Genomic DNA, 17,645 nt, shown 5'->3' on the forward strand with positions numbered 1-17,645 from the left:
GCTGAGGTGCACCCATAAACCAGCTCGGAAACCGGATTGCACAGGTACGGTGGCATTCAAAATGGTCAGTGATCTGTTTATTAGATTGGCTTTCGAAGACTTCATAAAGGCAGGGCAGGATGGAAATAGGTGAGAGAGTGTCACCCACTTTGAAGAAGGGGATGACCGCGGCAACTTTCCAATCTTTAGGGATCTTGGACGACACGAAAGAGAGGTTGATTAGACTGGTATTAGGGGTTGCAACAATGACGGCTGATAATTTTAGAAAGAGAGGGTCCAGATTCTCTGGCCCAGTTGATTTGTATGGGTCCAGGTTAAGCAGCTCTGTCAGTACATCTGCTATCTGGATTTGGGTGAAGGTGAAGCTGGGGAGGCTCGGGCAAGTAGCTGCGAGGGGTGCAGAGCTGTTGGCCGGGGTTGGGGTAGCCAGGAGGAAAGAATGGCCAGCCGTAGAGAAATGCTTATTGAAATTTTCGATTATCATGGATTAATCAGTGGTGACCATGTTACCTAGCCTCAGCTGGGAGGAGGTGCTCTTGTTCTCCATGGACTTTACAGTGTCGCAAAAGTTTTTGGAGTTAGAGCTACAGGATGCACATTTCTGGTTGAAAACTCTAGCTTTCCTTGTTCACATCACCTGTTCTTACCCAACTCGGGTTCAAAATTGACAACATCCAGTGAAGCTAGAGCGCGCCAAAGTCAAATGACAAAATTGTAACATTAAACATTCATGAATATACACGTGTCCTACATCATTTAAAAGCTTAACTTCTTGTTAATCCAACCGCACTGTCAGATTTCAAAAAGGCTTCACGGCGAAAGCATACCATGCGATTATCTGAGGACCAGCATACAAAAGCATTAAAAACATTTTGCAAACCAGCAGAGGGGTCACAAAAGTCAGAAATAGCGATAAAATAAATCACTTCCTCGGTTTGCAATCCCAAGGGTCTCAGCTACACAACAAGTGGTTGTTTTGTTCAATAAAGTCCTTCTTTATATCCAAAGAAAAAGTCTGTTTAGTTTGCGCGTTTGATTCAGTAATCCACCCGTTCCACTTGTTCAAAATGCATACAAAGGAATCCCAAAAGTTACCAATAAACTTCGTCCAAACAGGTCAAACAACGTTTCGAATCAATCCTCAGGTACCCTAATATGTGAATAAATTATACAATTTAAGATGGAATGCAGTATGTTCAATACCGGAGATAAATAATGAGGTGCGCACCCTCATCCATTTTCAAGTCTTGCCATTGATTTTGCCATTGATTTTCAATGTCGTCATGATGAGCAACTCCAATGTAGATTTGACCCCCTTATTTTATTTGTATTTATTCCACACTCAGTGAACTCTAACCACACACACTTTCACATACTACACTGACACACACACAGTCACACTCTTCACATACACCGCTTGTACTCGATGTTATCTATGCACAGTCACTTACCCCTACCTACCTCCAGTTAACTGATAATAAATAATGTTTCATTTAATACGGACTTCATGTGTCCCTGGTATTGAATTTCCACCGCACACATTTGTCATGATTAGCACAATAAAAATGTGTTAATCAGGGTGAAGGAAATGCCACTGGTCTCATAGTTTAACTTCCAGAACATATTCTGGACATTCTGCCAATTGGTCTGAGGGTGAGGTTATGACTGTGTCCCTTTGTGTATTTTATTTGTGTAGTCACCTGCATGAACCATGATAAACAGAACAGAGGATTTTTTATTTTTTTTAATTTTTTTTTTAACCTTTATTTAACCAGGCAAGTCAGTTAAGAACATATTCTTATTTTCAATGACGGCCTGGGAACAGTGGGTTAACTGCCTGTTCAGGGGCAGAACGACAGATTTGTACCTTGTCAGCTCGGGGGTTTGAACTCACAACCTTCCGGTTACTAGTCCAACGCTCTAACCACTAGGCTATGCTGCCGCCCCAGGATGCATACAGCTTGTACAATTCACTGCTATGTCTTCAGTATAACACATTTTCCACCGCATAGACTTTAAACTTATAGGATGTTATGACGAACAAAACTACAGCCTTAGAAAAAAAAACATTTTTGATTCCAAGTAGAACCCTTTGTGGTCACAGATATAACTCTTTTGGGTTCCTTGTAGAACTCTATGTGTAAAGGGTTCTACATGGAACTCAAAAGGGTTCTACTTGGAACCAAAAGTGTTCTACCTGGAACCAAAAAGTGGTCTTCAAAGGATTCTCTTATAGGCACAGCTAAATAACAATTTTTGGTTTGAGATAGAACCTTTCTAAGAGTGTTGTCATGACTGTCTTGATCAGGTCAGGTTACAGGAGACAACAACCCAACAGAGGAGGAGAGATCTAGGGTTCTGATGATGCCGGGGGTTTTATGACCCCTCACGCCCTTGGTAAATCTCAGGCCACAGACAAATTCCTTTGTCCTGTCACTATGGAGAACCAGCCTCAGAACATTAAACATGAAATAAAGGGACTTTGGAACAATGGTTTCCGTCAGCCACAATGGTGGTCATGACGATGGAGGTACTATGAAAATGTATGTCATTTTTGTTCTGTTATTAAAGGTTAATAGATGACGTTATTATGAAAACATTGTAATGTGAAGGGTTTTCCTAGTATATGTTTGATGTTTATACATTGTACGTTGTATGGAAAATATCCAAATCAAAGAGAACGTTTTGGGGAATATGAAATGTTAAGTAATGTAGCCCTTGCCTCATTAACTTGGTACGCCCAGAGACTTGCCCTAAAGGCGACTATGCCCACTTCTGACCCAAGGGTATAAAACCTGTGAGTATAGAATTTACAACAGGACTATGTACCCCCAGCTGCAGCAGGGTCTGAAAAAGTCAACCAATCCTTTTCTACCCAAGCTACGGATGAGTAGCTGTGTCTAAGCGGGTGAATTCAAATCGAACCACCTGGCCTCCATCTCCCTTCGAATCGTGGTATCTAAAGGGTTTCATTCCTATGCTGTGAGCTCTGAGCTACACAGCTGTCTGTTCTCAGAAGACCTCTTCCAGAGAAAAGGGGAGGGAACAGACTCCTAAGCCAAAAAGGACACTGACAATGGGAGGACGAGCAACGAGGTGCTCACGAGAAGTGCGTCATCAAACAACGGAACGGTCCACGTAGAGAATCCCCGGAGATCACCCCCACGTAATTACATCATTATATTCTGACCCATAAGGGCGGCAGTTTGAGGCAAGTCTAGGATTAGAATAGCATAGCTGACAAATTCAGCCAAATGTATATTTATCTTGTGTACTTCTTTTTGTTCTCTCTCTTTTGAAATTCCCATTGTGGGTAACACGCGCCATAGTGGGTTGGCCTGTTATACTAAGTTCTAATCAATAGCCTACAATGTGTTTTGTCTGTGTATCTTTTATCATCATTTTAGCTTTTTAGAAAATAAATATTCAACTAAGATTGGTGTGGTGCGAATTCATTAGTGGGACCTGGGTCCGTAGAGTTTCAAGGGCTATACGACGTTCAGATTATGAGACTGATAGAGGCAACTGGTTAATTAGCGGCTGTTGTAAAATCGATATTTTGATATCCTTTGAGTTATTTTGGGGAATGGAAACTCAATAAAAACTAGTTTTCCCATGGTGCCACAAGTTAATGAGTTATTAATTGCTTGATTCAGTTAATCAATTAATTCAAAACTTATAATCATTCGATGAGCAACAGTCGCCACATTAACTATAACAACGTCACGACAGTGTATAGTATGAGTAGAGAAAGGTGCTGTTGCATATTAGTGAACATGTTTTGGTTAGTGACTGGAAACCACCGATATGCTCTCTGGCTCAAATATCAAGAGGAGGAAGTGGAAGTGGCACCAAGAGTGGTTGAAACTGTTGATACACGTTTGTCATGATTAGCACAATACAATGTCTTAATTAGGGTCCAAGGATTTGTGTCAATTTCAATAGAAAACTACTGATGCATATCTTTGTATGGGCGTGGGGGGAGTTTTGCTGCTATATAAGAGAGTGCTTCTCCACTCCAGAGACACGTATTCCACTGTTGTCTTTGGTGTTAAACAATTGAACTTTGAAGAGTCTTGACTCTTAAACAGGTTTATTGCATATTGAATCAGACCTATTAGTTTACTTCAATTACTATCTTCTATAGCCATCCTTAACACTGAGGACTGCATATCGTTCTATGTAATTACACAATGTCCCTAAATAACTAATCTTGCTATATGAGGAAATATTTGAGAGCAACGTTTTATTTTGACCAAATAATGAACAAAACATATATATATATGTTTTTGTTTCCTATATTCTGAAACAGTTTCTTAATCAGTTATAAAGTCTAGCTGAACAAGCATGGTATGGGTTTGTTGTTCCCCACGATGAAATTGGGGAGGGGACTACGGATCTGTCTCTGTCCATCTGTTGGTATGTTTGTTTGTACTTTAGTAAAACAAGATATCTCTGAGAGCACTGGGCTGATTTTGACAAAACTTGGGTGAATGATTGATCTTGCCATAGAGATCCAACATTTACAAAATTACACTGATTGCTCCAAGGTGGGAGTTATGGTATTTAACTTCAATTTGTTAGTAACACACAATAAGTCAATTTGCCCAGGAGGCGGTAGTGCATCATTCATGGGGGACGACATGTTTACTGTTGCCTTGTTTTTACATGGTTGACTTTGGCCTCCTATTGTTCTGTTTTGAATTCAAAAGTATGATGTTAGTATGATGTTAAATGTGAGGTGAGTAGACTGTTGAGTGTAGTGCTTTACATCAAGCTGTCTCTTAACCTTGAATACTGTTACGTTCCCCAGTTTTTGTGTTGTGGGTTTGTGTATATGTATATTTCAGGAAATGGCTTCCTGGATTCCCCCAAACAGCTGATTGGTCGGCCCCAGTGCAGATTGGAGCTCTGATCCCGCCCTCTCATTAAGGGATACAGCTGTCAGCAATTACAAACTCCTTCTGCAGCTTTATAAGCCAGTGTTCCCTTGTTAGGAAGAGAGAGCTTCTTTGATGTCCTGTGTTGCTCAGGGAGAGCTTCTTGGTATGTCCTGTGTTTTGTTGTTGGGTTGTATATTGTTAAGTATTTTGTTGCTTGTCCTGCAGACGTATGTCAAAAGGACTGTTTTTGATCTTTGAAATCGTAAACTTTAATTTTGTTTATTAAGTCATGTTTTAGGTGTTACTTGACTAAAGCATTGGACAGATGCTTTAAAAGGTTGACAGACTCTGTTCTATATTAGACCGTGTCATAATATATTATTGCATACCTGTGAATAATGTAGCCTGTGTTAATGAATATTGTAATACATTAATCAAATTCAATCTTATTTCAGGTTTTTCAAAGGGGAAACTTTGTTTGGAAAGGTGAGTTCCAGGGCCATAACCAACTCACATTCTGAAGTGGAATCTGCAACATTCATATTCATGATTCTTTGTAATTATAGCAACATCAGAATTAATTTTAGACGTGCTCACTTACACCATGTTTCATTACACAAGTCACCAAGTTGATCAGGAAGAAACCGCAGGAGGTAGTGAGACGTGCTGGGAGTAGGAGAGGGACTTTCTGGCTTTGAATGTCTGAATCAGTTCCTTTGAGTTGGAGGCTTCTTAAATTGATATGTACAAATTTGTATCTGAGGTTACGTGACGCGCACACACACATGGCAACCACACTGCATTTGATCGGTGGTGGAGGAGGCACTTACTTTGAATTCCATGGCATGGACAACGGTGCCACCATCAAGAAGATCGGAGTGGCGGTGGGAGGCTCTCAGGTGAAAGCTGTGCGGGTGGAGCTGACCGACGGGAAAGGAGCGACTTTTGGAGATGCAGACACTTTCAATGAGTTTGAGTTCAACCTCGGCGAGCGCATCACCAAGCTGTCTCTGTGGGGTAACGGCGCCGGCACACGTCTGGGTGCCATCAAATTCACGACGAGTCAGAACCGGGAGTTCTTTGAAAAAATGACCAGCTGGCCACTGAAGACTGAGTACACCATAGATGTGGGGTCCGGAATCTGCCTGGGGCTGCAGGGCAGGTCTGGCTCAGACATCGACTGCATGGGCTTCCTCTTCATCAACACCATCAAGTCGTCCGTAATGACTGACATGGAGTATCCCACCCTGTCCCTCTATAAACCCCAGGTGAGCTCTTCCAAAGACGTGTGTAGACAGCTCAGGAATACTCTACCGATGCACTAACATTAAGGGGGCCGTCCACTTTAAAACATGTAATCCAATATGGGGGTCGACCTTCATCAGGGATCTCATTTCTAGGACAGTCATGCCTTATGTTTAATTGTCCTTGGTCAGTAAAATAGCAACAACACTTGATTTTTTTATTTACTCATACGCATCAGTCCAAGATGGCAGACACACACACGTTACTATTGTTGGCTTTTAAAAATGTATTATCAGTTAATAAATTGTCTTTGTCTTGTTTGAACAACTTGTATCTTTGTTCATTTTAGGTGACCCAAGAATATGTGACATCTGTGTCTCACCAGAATGACACCTCCTTGGTTGTAGAAAAGTCCATTACATACATCAAGACGCTGACCAAGACTTCCTCCTGGTCCGTCAGCAACAAAATAGAATTCACCTTGAATGTATCGGTCAAAGCAGGGATCCCGGATCTGGTCGAGGTGTCATCAGGGTTCAGCTTGACCGTGGGAGTGGAGCAATCCACCAGCCTGCAGAAAACAGAGACCATAACAGAATCAGGTACCATCAACGTGAAGATCCCACCAGGGAAGATCATGGATGTTGAGATCACAATGTGGAAAGCAAATATCGACCTCGACTACAGGGCCAAAGTGAAAGTCACCTGCATGAACGGCAGTCAGCTGGTCTTCCCATCCAAAGGCATCTACACTGGTGTGGCTTACACTTCATTGAGGTTGTCCAGAAAGGAGAGATGAGACAAGTGTGACTTTATGAATAAAAAGTGCAGTGATAAAAATTGACACCATGACTGATTCTTTGTGTGCCTTTTCTGTTATTATATATCTTTAAGTGCTTCTAATTGGACCCAGTTCTTTATCAGCAGAGGGTATAACAATAGGTGGATCTTTCCTACAATCCGGTGCCTTTTGTGTCCAATGACATTTTAATAACACAACATTAATTTCAAAATGTTTTATGGTTAGACCCCCATTTACCATAACATTGTGTTTATCTTAATGATAATTTCATTTCGTAAAAGATTTGTCTTGTGTGTTTGCCTTAACTCCAGTATAGTTTTGACTTTCACAACATTCACAAATAGTGTAATTATCATTACATTGAGCTCTCTTTCTAACAAATTCTTCATGAATAACACATGCAGTCACACTCACGTGCACATTCACACTACACACATCTGTTAACAGACACGTATAAAGAACAATTTAAATACATTCTCCTAACTCAAGACATGTAAATATTGGACTACTTCTTGTGTAGAATACAAGCAGCATCTCAGCTGCAACGAACAGCATTTCTGTTGTAATTCTAGTCCCTATGGGGCAGCAGGTAGCTCAGTGGTTAGAGCATTGGGTCTTTAACTGAAAAGTTACTAAATATGCAAATCATGGCATTAATTAAATTAACTTTTGATGCTGGAGCACCTGGGGGATACACTGAACAATAATATATCACCATGTAAAGTGTTGGTTTCATGACCTGAAATAAAACATAAAAAAATATACATTTCTCTCAATTCGCTGTTTTGCATTTTCCCTTTGCCAAGATAATCCATCCACCTGACAAGTGTGGCATATCAAGAATCTGAGTAAACAGCATGATCATTACACAGGAGAACATTGTTCTAGGGACAATAAATGGCCACTCTAAAATGTGCAGAATACAATACCACAGATATATGAAGTTGAGGAAGAGTGCCATTTCACATGCTGAATGCAGGAATGTTCACGAGAGATGTTGCTGAGGAATTTAACCTCTTTAGGCTAGGGGGCAGTATTTTGATGTTTGGATGAAAAACGTGCCCAAAGTAAACTGCCTATTTCTCAGCCCCAGAAGCTTGAATATGCATATAATTGGCAGATTATGATAGAAAACACTTAAGTTTCCAGAACTGTCAAAATATTGTCTGTGAGTATAACAGAACTGATATGGCAGGCAAAACCTGAGGAAAATCCATCCAGGAAGTGTTGTTATTCTGAAACTCTTTTCCATTGCAAGCCTATCCTCCATTTAAAGGGATATCAACCAGATTCCTTTCCCTATGAATTCCACAAGATGTGAACAGTCTTTAGACATAGTTTCAGGCTTTTATTCTGAAAAATGAGCGAGAATGATCACATTGCGTCAGTGGATAGTCAGATGTCAGATTTGTGCATGCGCGAGTGCCGGGAGCGAGACCTTTTCTTTCTCTCTTCTATTGAAATGGCTACCGTCGGTTGAAATATTATCGATTATTTATTGTAAAACAACCTGACGATTGATTATAAAAAAGTTTGACACATTTCTACGAACTTTATGGATGCTATTTGGAATTTTCGTCTGCCCGTCGTGACCGCACGAGCCTGTGGATTACTGAACAAAATCCGCCAACCAAATGGAGGTCTTTGGACATAAAGAGAATCTTTATCGAACAAAACAAACATTTATTGTGTAAATGGGAGTCTCGTGAGTGCAAAACGGATGGCACTGTGATAGACTGCATCCAATTTGCTGAGTAGAGTGTTGGAGGCTATTTTGTAAATGACATCGCCGAAGTCAAGGATTGGTAGGAAAGTCATGCCGTCACCACGCGATGAAAACCTGTACAATGTCGCCAAACCATATCCTGGTTTCCGTGCACAGGTAGTACAACTACTGTTGGAGGCTGACGCTCTTGTCAATGACATGGAAAGACATCAGATCTGGTCAACAGACTCGCTGGATTGCTGGGCATTCATGTGGTGTGTATTCCTACGCCACCTAGAGCAGCTCCTACGTTTGTGAGACAATACAAAATTCCGCTCGCAGCATATGCAGCGGTGCAAGAGATTATCTATTAGCTAAACGGATAATCAAGGAATGTAACAATACGTACAATGCTCCCGTGTGGCCTGTTCTGAAACCAACGGGTAAATGTCGTCTTACCGTTGACAACTCAACAACCTGGTTCCATTGTCTTGTATGTCAATGACAGAGCATGACCAAGAATTACCAAAGGTGGCAAATGTCAAGTACTTCTCCACCGTTGGTTGACGTGGCAAACGGTTTCTGGACCATTACAGTCGACCCTCGTGACCATCACAAGTTGGCTTTCTCGTTCTCAAACAAGCTCTTCACATTCAATTGTTGCCCGTTTGTGTATGCGAACTCCCCCTCAGAGTTCAACATCTTCCTGCACAAGGCAATGCCAGACGCAGCCTCCAGGGGGATGATAATCTATGTGGACGACGTTCTCATGAGAAGTGAGACTTGTTCACATCACCTCAACAAGATGGACCATGTTCTTACCCAACTCGGGATCAAAATCGACAACATCCAGTGAAGCTGGAGTGCGACAAATTCAAATGACAAAATTGTAATATTAAACATTCATGAACATACAAGTAAGTGTCATATATAATTTAAAAGCTTAAATCAGCGACTTCAAGGAGTTCTGCTGTTTTGTCATCCAACTTGGTCATTGTGTTCATTAACTGATCATCTTTGGTCTGCAGCTTTTGGAATAGGACATTATTGCTTTGAGTGGTTTCATTCACAACCATTTGCAGGGAATCAAGTTGCTTGCCCCTGTTACTAGCTAGCTCATCAGATTCATCTAGTTTTGCGTGGATTTCATCGTATTTCGTTTTGACTAAAATGAGTTGTTCCTTTAGAATACGGACTTGGTCAAGAGTTTGTTCACGTTCTTTGTTATAAGTGTTAGCCAGATCTTCCAATTTATCTGTTCTGACAGACAGTTCCTTGGCTAGCAGTAACTTATCTTTTTCTGCTTTCGACATCAACTCCCTGGTTCTCTCCACCTGTGCCTTGAACTTTCCAGCTTCCTGCTGGGCACTGAGGTATTGGTGCACTGTCTGGTGTGAATAGTTGAGGGCTAAACTGGAAAGAATCTTCACAAGGCCTCCCGGAATGTCTATTTTGGAGAGCGTCTGTCGCAATGTCTGCATTTTTCTCGCTTATGGCATCGAAATCTAACATTTTCAGCCCCTCGGCATAGTTAGGATTTGCATCATTGCTGAGGTCAGCGATCAATCTTTCCGTGGGTGAAGGTCCACTGATTAGAGGGGAAATGGGTCATCTGATGGCTTGCTGATTGTTATCAGTTATTTCAATTCATGTAAAGTTTGTGTTTTGAGTTGGAAGCTGCAAACACGATTTAACTCAGTTTGTAAACGTCCATAAATCATCAAGACTGGGTCAGTAATGGGAAAGTTGGTTATTAATTCAATTAAATCATTTAAATCTGCTTTGGCGAATTTATCAATTTTACTGATAAATCGAACCTGTATAGGCTATTTAGGAATTTAAACTTTAATTCCCCTGAAATAGTTGTTGTATTGAAGTTAACATGGAAAAGTTTAATGATGTCTGTTGAGACACATTAGTTTGTGTATTATCCCAATAAACGAGATGGACAGGTAGTATGGCAATTTAATTTATGTATTCAATTGAATGAGACTATGGCATCCAATCATTTGAGACTGGTTAGATACAGTGCCTTGCGAAAGTATTCGGCCCCCTTGAACTTTGCGACCTTTTGCCACATTTCAGGCTTCAAACATAAAGATATAAAACTGCATTTTTTTTGTGAAGAATCAACAACAAGTGGGACACAATCATGAAGTGGAACGACATTTATTGGATATTTCAAACTTTTTTAATAAATCGAAAACTGAAAAATTGGGCGTGCAAAATTATTCAGCCCCTCTTAAGTTAATACTTTGTAGCGCCACATTTTGCTGCGATTACAGCTGTAAGTCGCTTGGGGTATGTCTCCATCAGTTTTGCACATCGAGAGACTGACATTTTCTCCCATTCCTCCTTGCAAAACAGCTCGAGCTCAGTGAGGTTGGATGGAGAGAATTTGTGAACAGCAGTTTTCAGTTCTTTCCACAGATTCTCGATTGGATTCAGGTCTGGACTTTGACTTGGCCATTTTAACACCTGGATATGTTTATTTTTGAACCATTCCATTGTAGATTTTGCTTTATGTTTTGGATCATTGTCTTGTTGGAAGACAAATCTCCGTCCCAGTCTCAGGTCTTTTGCAGACTCCATCAGGTTTTCATCCAGAATGGTCCTGTATTTGGCTCCATCCATCTTCCCATCAATTTTAACCATCTTCCCTGTCCCTGCTGAAGAAAAGCAGGCCCAAACCATGATGCTGCCACCACCATGTTTGACAGTGGGGATGATGTGTTCAGGGTGATGAGCTGTGTTGCTTTTACGCAAAACATAACGTTGTGCATTGTTGCCAAAAAGTTCAATTTTGGTTTCATCTGACCAGAGCACCTTCTTCCACATGTTTTGTGTGTCTCCCAGGTGGCTTGTGGCAAACTTTAAACGACACTTTTTATGGATATCTTTAAGAAATGGCTTTCTTCTTGCCACTCTTCCATAAAGGCCAGATTTGTGCAATATACGACTGATTGTTGTCCTATGGACAGAGTCTCCCACCTCAGCTGTAGATCTCTACAGTTCATCCAGAGTGATCATGGGCCTCTTGGCTGCATCTCTGATCAGTCTTCTCCTTGTATGAGCTGAAAGTTTAGAGGGACGGCCATGTCTTGGTAGATTTGCAGTGGTCTGATACTCCTTCCATTTCAATATTATCGCTTGCACAGTGCTCCTTGGGATGTTTAAAGCTTGGGAAATATTTCTGTATCCAAATCCGGCTTTAAACTTCTTCACAACAGTATCTCGGACCTGCCTGGTGTGTTCCTTGTTCTTCATGATGCTCTCTGCGCTTTTAACGGACCTCTGAGACTATCACAGTGCAGGTGCATTTGTACGGAGACTTGATTACACACGGGTGGATTGTATTTATCATCATTAGTCATTTAGGTCAACATTGGATCATTCAGAGAACCTCACTGAACTTCTGGAGAGAGTTTGCTGCACTGAAAGTAAAGGGGCTGAATAATTTTGCACGCCCAATTTTTCAGTTTTTGATTTGTTAAAACATTTTTAAACATCCAATAAATTTCGTTCCACTTCATGATTGTGTCCCACTTGTTGTTGATTCTTCACAAAAAATACAGTTTTATATCTTTATGTTTGAAGCCTGAAATGTGGCAAAAGGTCGCTAAGTTCAAGGGGGCTGAATACTTTCGCAAGGCACTGTACAATCCAAGCAAGCCGTATTATTTTAAAATATTTTCTGCCGATTCTTCACCAGCAGAGGTCACTGTTTACACAAGCTAAAATCGACAAGGTTCCAGTGAAGGTGGAATTTCAAATATGCTGTTTCCCTAAATACGGTTGAGCTGGTAAAAACAGATTTAATCAATTAATTAATTTGAATGATTACTCGCCCCTGTATAGGCGAAAGGAATTAACTTTAATTAACCTGAAATAGTTGCTTTATATAGGTTAAGGGTGGAAACACAACCTCTTACTCCTACCCGACACGCAGGCGTCCCATCTAGACATCTGGAAATGCAAATGCGCTACGCTAAATGCTAATACACTCGTTGTGAATCCAGGCAACAAGTCAGATTTTTAAAATGCTTTTCGGGCGAAAGCATGAGAAGCTATTATCTGATAGCATGTAACACCCCAAAAGACCCGCAGGGGACGTAAACAAAATAATTAGCATAGTCGGCGCTACACAAAACGCACAAATAAAATATAAAACATTCATTACCTTTGACCATCTTCTTTGTTGGCACTCCTAGATGTCCCATAAACATCACTATTGGGTCTTTTTTTTCCCGATTACATCGGTCAATATATAGCCTAGATATCGATCTATGAAGACTGTGTGATCAGTCAGTTAAAATTTAAAAAGTCGACGATAAACTTTCACAAAACACTTCGATACTTTTGTAATGCAACTTTAGGTATTAGTAAACGTTAATAATCGATCAAATTGATCACGATGTATATTCTATAGCTGTACGTCTTGAAATAATGTCCGGGTAAATCTCAACCAAAATATCCGGTCGGAGACCGGAAGAAATGCGCTACCTCGTGTCCGTTTGACCAAGAAACAAATCGTAGGCAAATGACAAGACTGTTGACATCGTGTGGAAGCTGTAGGTATTGCAACCTCGGCCCCATTTAATGTGGTTCACATTCAACAATGGGTTCTAGTGGCGCATGGATATATTTTCGCATTTTCAGTGATCAGATTTTCCTGCGCTTTTCGATGAAACGCACGTTCTGTTATAGTCACAGACGTGATTTAACCAGTTTTATAAACGTCTGAGTGTTTTCTATGCACACATACTAATCATATGCATATACTATATTCCTGGCATGAGTAGCAGGGCGCTGAAATGTTACGCGATTTTTAACAGAATGTTCGAAAAAGTAGGGGGTAGGAGTAACAGGTTAACAATGTCTCACTTGTTGGAACATATCTGTCTGTGTATTATCCCAATTAACAACCTGAAAAGGTAGTATGTCAATTTAACTTCTGCATTAAATTGAATGAGACAATGATATCCAATCAGTTGAGATTTGTTGGATATCATACAGTGTAACCAAAATAATTTAACAACAATTACTGGCGATTCTTCAGAGGTTACTGATAGCGTAAGCTGAAACCTCATGGGATTCCCGCCCTGCACGGAAATTCACTTTGAATAAAAGGGAAATAAAAAATGGCTGCTCCCTTTTGTTAGCTTAGCATCCCTTTGTTAGCTTAGCATCCCTTTTGTTAGCTTAGCATCCCTTTGTTAGCTTAGCATCCCTTTGTTAGCTTAGCATCCCTTTGTTAGCTTAGCAACTGGTGCGATGCTTCGCTTCCCTTGCGCTGGATTTCCACTTCAACGCACAAGGAAAGTTCCCTCCAACAAGGGAACAGGCTTACTAGGTGACGTCTCACGTTCAACCCTTAAACTCTTCACATTACCCCACACACACTGATTTTCATCAGATATACCAAAGGGTGGATCTCTCCCTACCAGTAACTGGGTGAAAAGGAAACCACACTCATGCCAATAGCTACTATTGGAATATACAGTTGAAGTCGGAAGCTTAGATACACTATGAGTCATAAAAACTAATTATTCAACCACTCCACAAATTTATTGTTAACAAACTATAGTTTTGGGAAGTCGGTTAGAACATCTACTTTCTGCATGACACAAGTAATTTCTCCAACAATTGTTTACAGACAGATTATTTCACTTATAATTCACTGTAACACCATCCCAGTGGGTGAGAAGTTTGCATACATTAAGTTGACTGTGCCTTTTAAAAGCTTGGAAAATTCCAGAAAATAATGTCATGGCTTTAGAAGCATCTGATAGGCTAATTGAAATCAATTGGAGGTGTACCTGTGGATGTATTTCAAGACCTACCTTCAAAATCAGTGCGTCTTTGCTTGACATCATGGGAAAATAAGAAGAAATTAGCCAAGACGTCTGAAAAGAAATTGTCGACCTCCACAAGTCTGGTTCATCCTTGGGAGCAATTTACAAAAGCCTGAAGGTTCCACACTCATCTGTACAAACAGTAGTACTCAAGAATACACACCATGGGACCACGCAGCCGTCATACCGCTCAGGAAGGAGACCCATTCTGTCTCCTCTAGATGAACGTACTCTGGTGCGAAATTTGCATATCAATCCCAGAACAACAGCAAAAGACCTTGTGAAGATTATGGAGGGAACAGGTACAGAAGTATCTATATCCACAGTAAAACGAGTCCAATATCGACATAACCTGAAAGCCGCTCAGCAAGGAAGAACCCACTGCCCCAAAACCGTCATAAAAAAGCCAGACTACGGTTTGCAGCTGTACATGGGGACAAAGGTTGTACTTTTTGGAGAAATGTCCTGTGGTTTGATTAAACACAAATATAACTGTTTTGCCATAATGACCATCGTTATGTTTGGAGGAAAAAGGGGGAGGCTTGCAAGACGAAGACACCATCCCAACTGTGATGCACTGGGTTGGCAGCATCATGTTTTGGGGGTGCTTTGCTGCAGGAGGGTCTGGTGCACTTCACAAAATAGATGGTATTTTTTTGTTTTGTATTATTTCACATTTATTTAACCAGGTAGGCTAGTTGAGAACAAGTTCTCATTTACAAATGCGACCTGGCCAAGATGAAGCAAAGCAGTGCGACACAAACAACAACACAGAGTTACACATGGAATAAACAAACATACAGTCAATAGATCAATAGAGAAAAAAAAGTCTATGAACTGTGTGCGCAAATGAGGTAAGATTAGGGAGATAAGGTAATAAATAGGCCATTGTGGCGTTATAATTACAATTTAGCAATTAAACACTGGAGTGATAGATGTGCAGTTTGGGGATGAGGTAGTTGGATGGACTATTTACAGATGAGCTATGTACATGTGCAGTGATCTGTGAGCTGCTTTGACAGTTAGTGAGGGAGATATGGGTCTCCAGCTTCAGTGATTTCTGCAATTTGGTCCAGTCATTGGAAGCAGAGAACTGGAAGGAAAGGCGGCCAAATGAGGAATTGGCTTTGGGGGTGACCAGTGATATATACCTGCTGGAGCATGTGCTGTGAGTGGGTGCTGCTATGGTGACCAGTGAGCTGAGATAAGGTGCGGCTTTACCTAGCAAGGACTGGACCGACCTGGAGCCAGTGGGTTTGGCGATGAAGGGGCTGTGGAGCAGCTTGAGAGCTTCAAGTTCCTTGGTGTCCACATCACCAACAAACTCGAATGGTCCAAAAACACCAAGACAGTCGTGAAGAGGGCACGACAAAGCCTATTCCCCCTTTAGGAAATTAAAAAGATTTGGCATGGGTCCTGAGATCCTCAAAAGGTTCTACAGCTGCAATATTGAGAGCATGCTGACTGGTTGCATCACTGCCTGGTACGGCAATTACTCGCCCTCCGACCACAAGGCACTACAGAGGTAGTGCGCACGGCCCAGTACATCACTGGGGCTAAGCTGCCTGCCATCCAGGACCTCTACACCAGGCGGTGTCAGAGGAAGGCCCTATTTTTTTTTAAAGACCCCAGCCACCCCAGTCATAGACTGTTCTCTCTATTACCGCATGGCAAGCGGTACCAGAGTGCCAGGACTAGGACAAAAAGGCTGCTCAACAGTTTTTACCCCCAAGCCATAAGACTCCTGAACAGGGTATCTAATGGCTACCCAGACTATTTGCATTGTGTACCCCCCCCAACCCCTCTTTTATGCTGCTGCTACTCTCTGTTTATCATATTTGCATAATCACTTTAACTTTACATTAATGTACATATGTACGTAATACAAAATTGGCCCGACCAACCAGTGCTCCCGCGCATTGGCTAACCGGGTTATAAGCATTGTGTCCCGCCACACACCACCAGCCAACCCCTCTTTACGCTACTGCTAATCTCTGTTCATCATATATGTATCGTCACTTTAACAATATCTTCATGTCCATACTACCTCAATCAGCCTGACTTACCGGTGTCAGTATGTACCCTCACTACTTTTATAGCCTCGCTACTGTTTTTCACTGACTTTTTAATGTTGTTTTTATTTCTTTACTTACCTATTGTTCACCTAATACCATTTTTGCACTATTGGTTAGAGCCTGTAAGTAAGCATGTCACTGTAAGGTCTACTACACCTGTTGTATTCAGCGCATGTGGCAAATAAACTCTAATTTAAATATGAATCGAGGGCCAGCCAACGAGAGCATACAGGTCGCAGTGGTGGGTTATTGGTGACAAAACGGATGGCACCGTGATAGACTGCATCCAATTGGCTGAGTAGAGCGTTGGAGGCTATTTTGTAAATTACATTGCCGAAGTCAAGGATCGGCAGGATAGGCAGTTTTACAAGGGTATGTTTGGCAGCATGATTGTTGCAAAAAAGGAAGCCAATTCTAGATTTCATTTGGGATTGGATATGCTTAATGAGTCTGGTAGGAGAGTTTACAGTCTAACCAGACAACTAGGTATTTGTAGTTGTGCACATATTCTAAGTCAGAACCGTCAAGAGTAGTAATGCAGGAAGGGCAGGCAGGTGCAGGAGCGATCAGTTGAAGAGCATGCATTTAGTTTGGCTTGCATTTAAGAGCAGTTGGAGGCTAATTAACACAGTGTCCAAAGAAGGGCCAGAAGTATACAGAATGGTGTCGTCTGCATAGAGGTGGATCAGAGACTCACCAGCAGCAAGAACGACATCATTGATGTATACAGAGAAGAGAGTTGGTCCAAGAATTGAACCCTGTGGCACCCCCATAGAGACTGCCAGAGGTCCGGACAGCAGACCCTCCGATTTGACACACTGAACTCTATCAGAGAAGTAGTTGGTGAACCAGGCGAGGCAATCATTTGAGAAACCAAGGCTGTCGAGTCTGCCGATGAGGATGTGGTGATTGACAGAGTCGAAAGCCTTGGCCAGATGAATATATGCGGCTGCACAGTAATGTTTCTTATCGATGGCTGTTAAGATATTGTTTAGGACCTTGAGCGTGGCTGAGGTGCACCAATGACCAGCTCTGAAACCAGATTGCATAGCAGAGAAGGTATGGTGAGATTTGAAATGG

The 17,645-nt window shown here is 41.4% G+C and overlaps 1 protein-coding gene across 1 annotated transcript; it reads left to right on the plus strand.

The window, feature by feature from the left end:
- Window positions 1-5,002: 5,002 nt before the first annotated feature.
- LOC118370671 (aerolysin-like protein) lies at window positions 5,003-6,972 on the plus strand. The gene is made up of 4 exons (XM_035755740.2): window positions 5,003-5,046; window positions 5,339-5,369; window positions 5,647-6,151; window positions 6,478-6,972. Exons 1-4 carry the CDS (start codon window positions 5,016-5,018, stop codon window positions 6,925-6,927), a joined length of 1,017 nt encoding a protein of 338 aa, XP_035611633.2. The 5' UTR covers window positions 5,003-5,015; the 3' UTR covers window positions 6,928-6,972.
- The last annotated feature ends 10,673 nt before the right edge of the window (window positions 6,973-17,645 follow it).

The sequence above is a fragment of the Oncorhynchus keta genome, chromosome 27, assembly GCF_023373465.1.
Source record: "Oncorhynchus keta strain PuntledgeMale-10-30-2019 chromosome 27, Oket_V2, whole genome shotgun sequence".
In the NCBI taxonomy this organism is placed as follows: Eukaryota; Metazoa; Chordata; class Actinopteri; order Salmoniformes; family Salmonidae; genus Oncorhynchus; species Oncorhynchus keta.

Bases quoted from the DNA above. Each gene is read 5' to 3' on its own strand.
- LOC118370671 (XM_035755740.2), top strand. From the start codon at position 5,016: ATGTCCTGTGTTGCTCAGGGAGAGCTTCTTG. The intron at 5,047-5,338 runs GTATGTCCTGTG...ATCTTATTTCAG, and splicing joins TGCTCAGGGAGAGCTTCTTG to GTTTTTCAAAGGGGAAACTT. The intron at 5,370-5,646 runs GTGAGTTCCAGG...TTTGTATCTGAG, and splicing joins GGGAAACTTTGTTTGGAAAG to GTTACGTGACGCGCACACAC.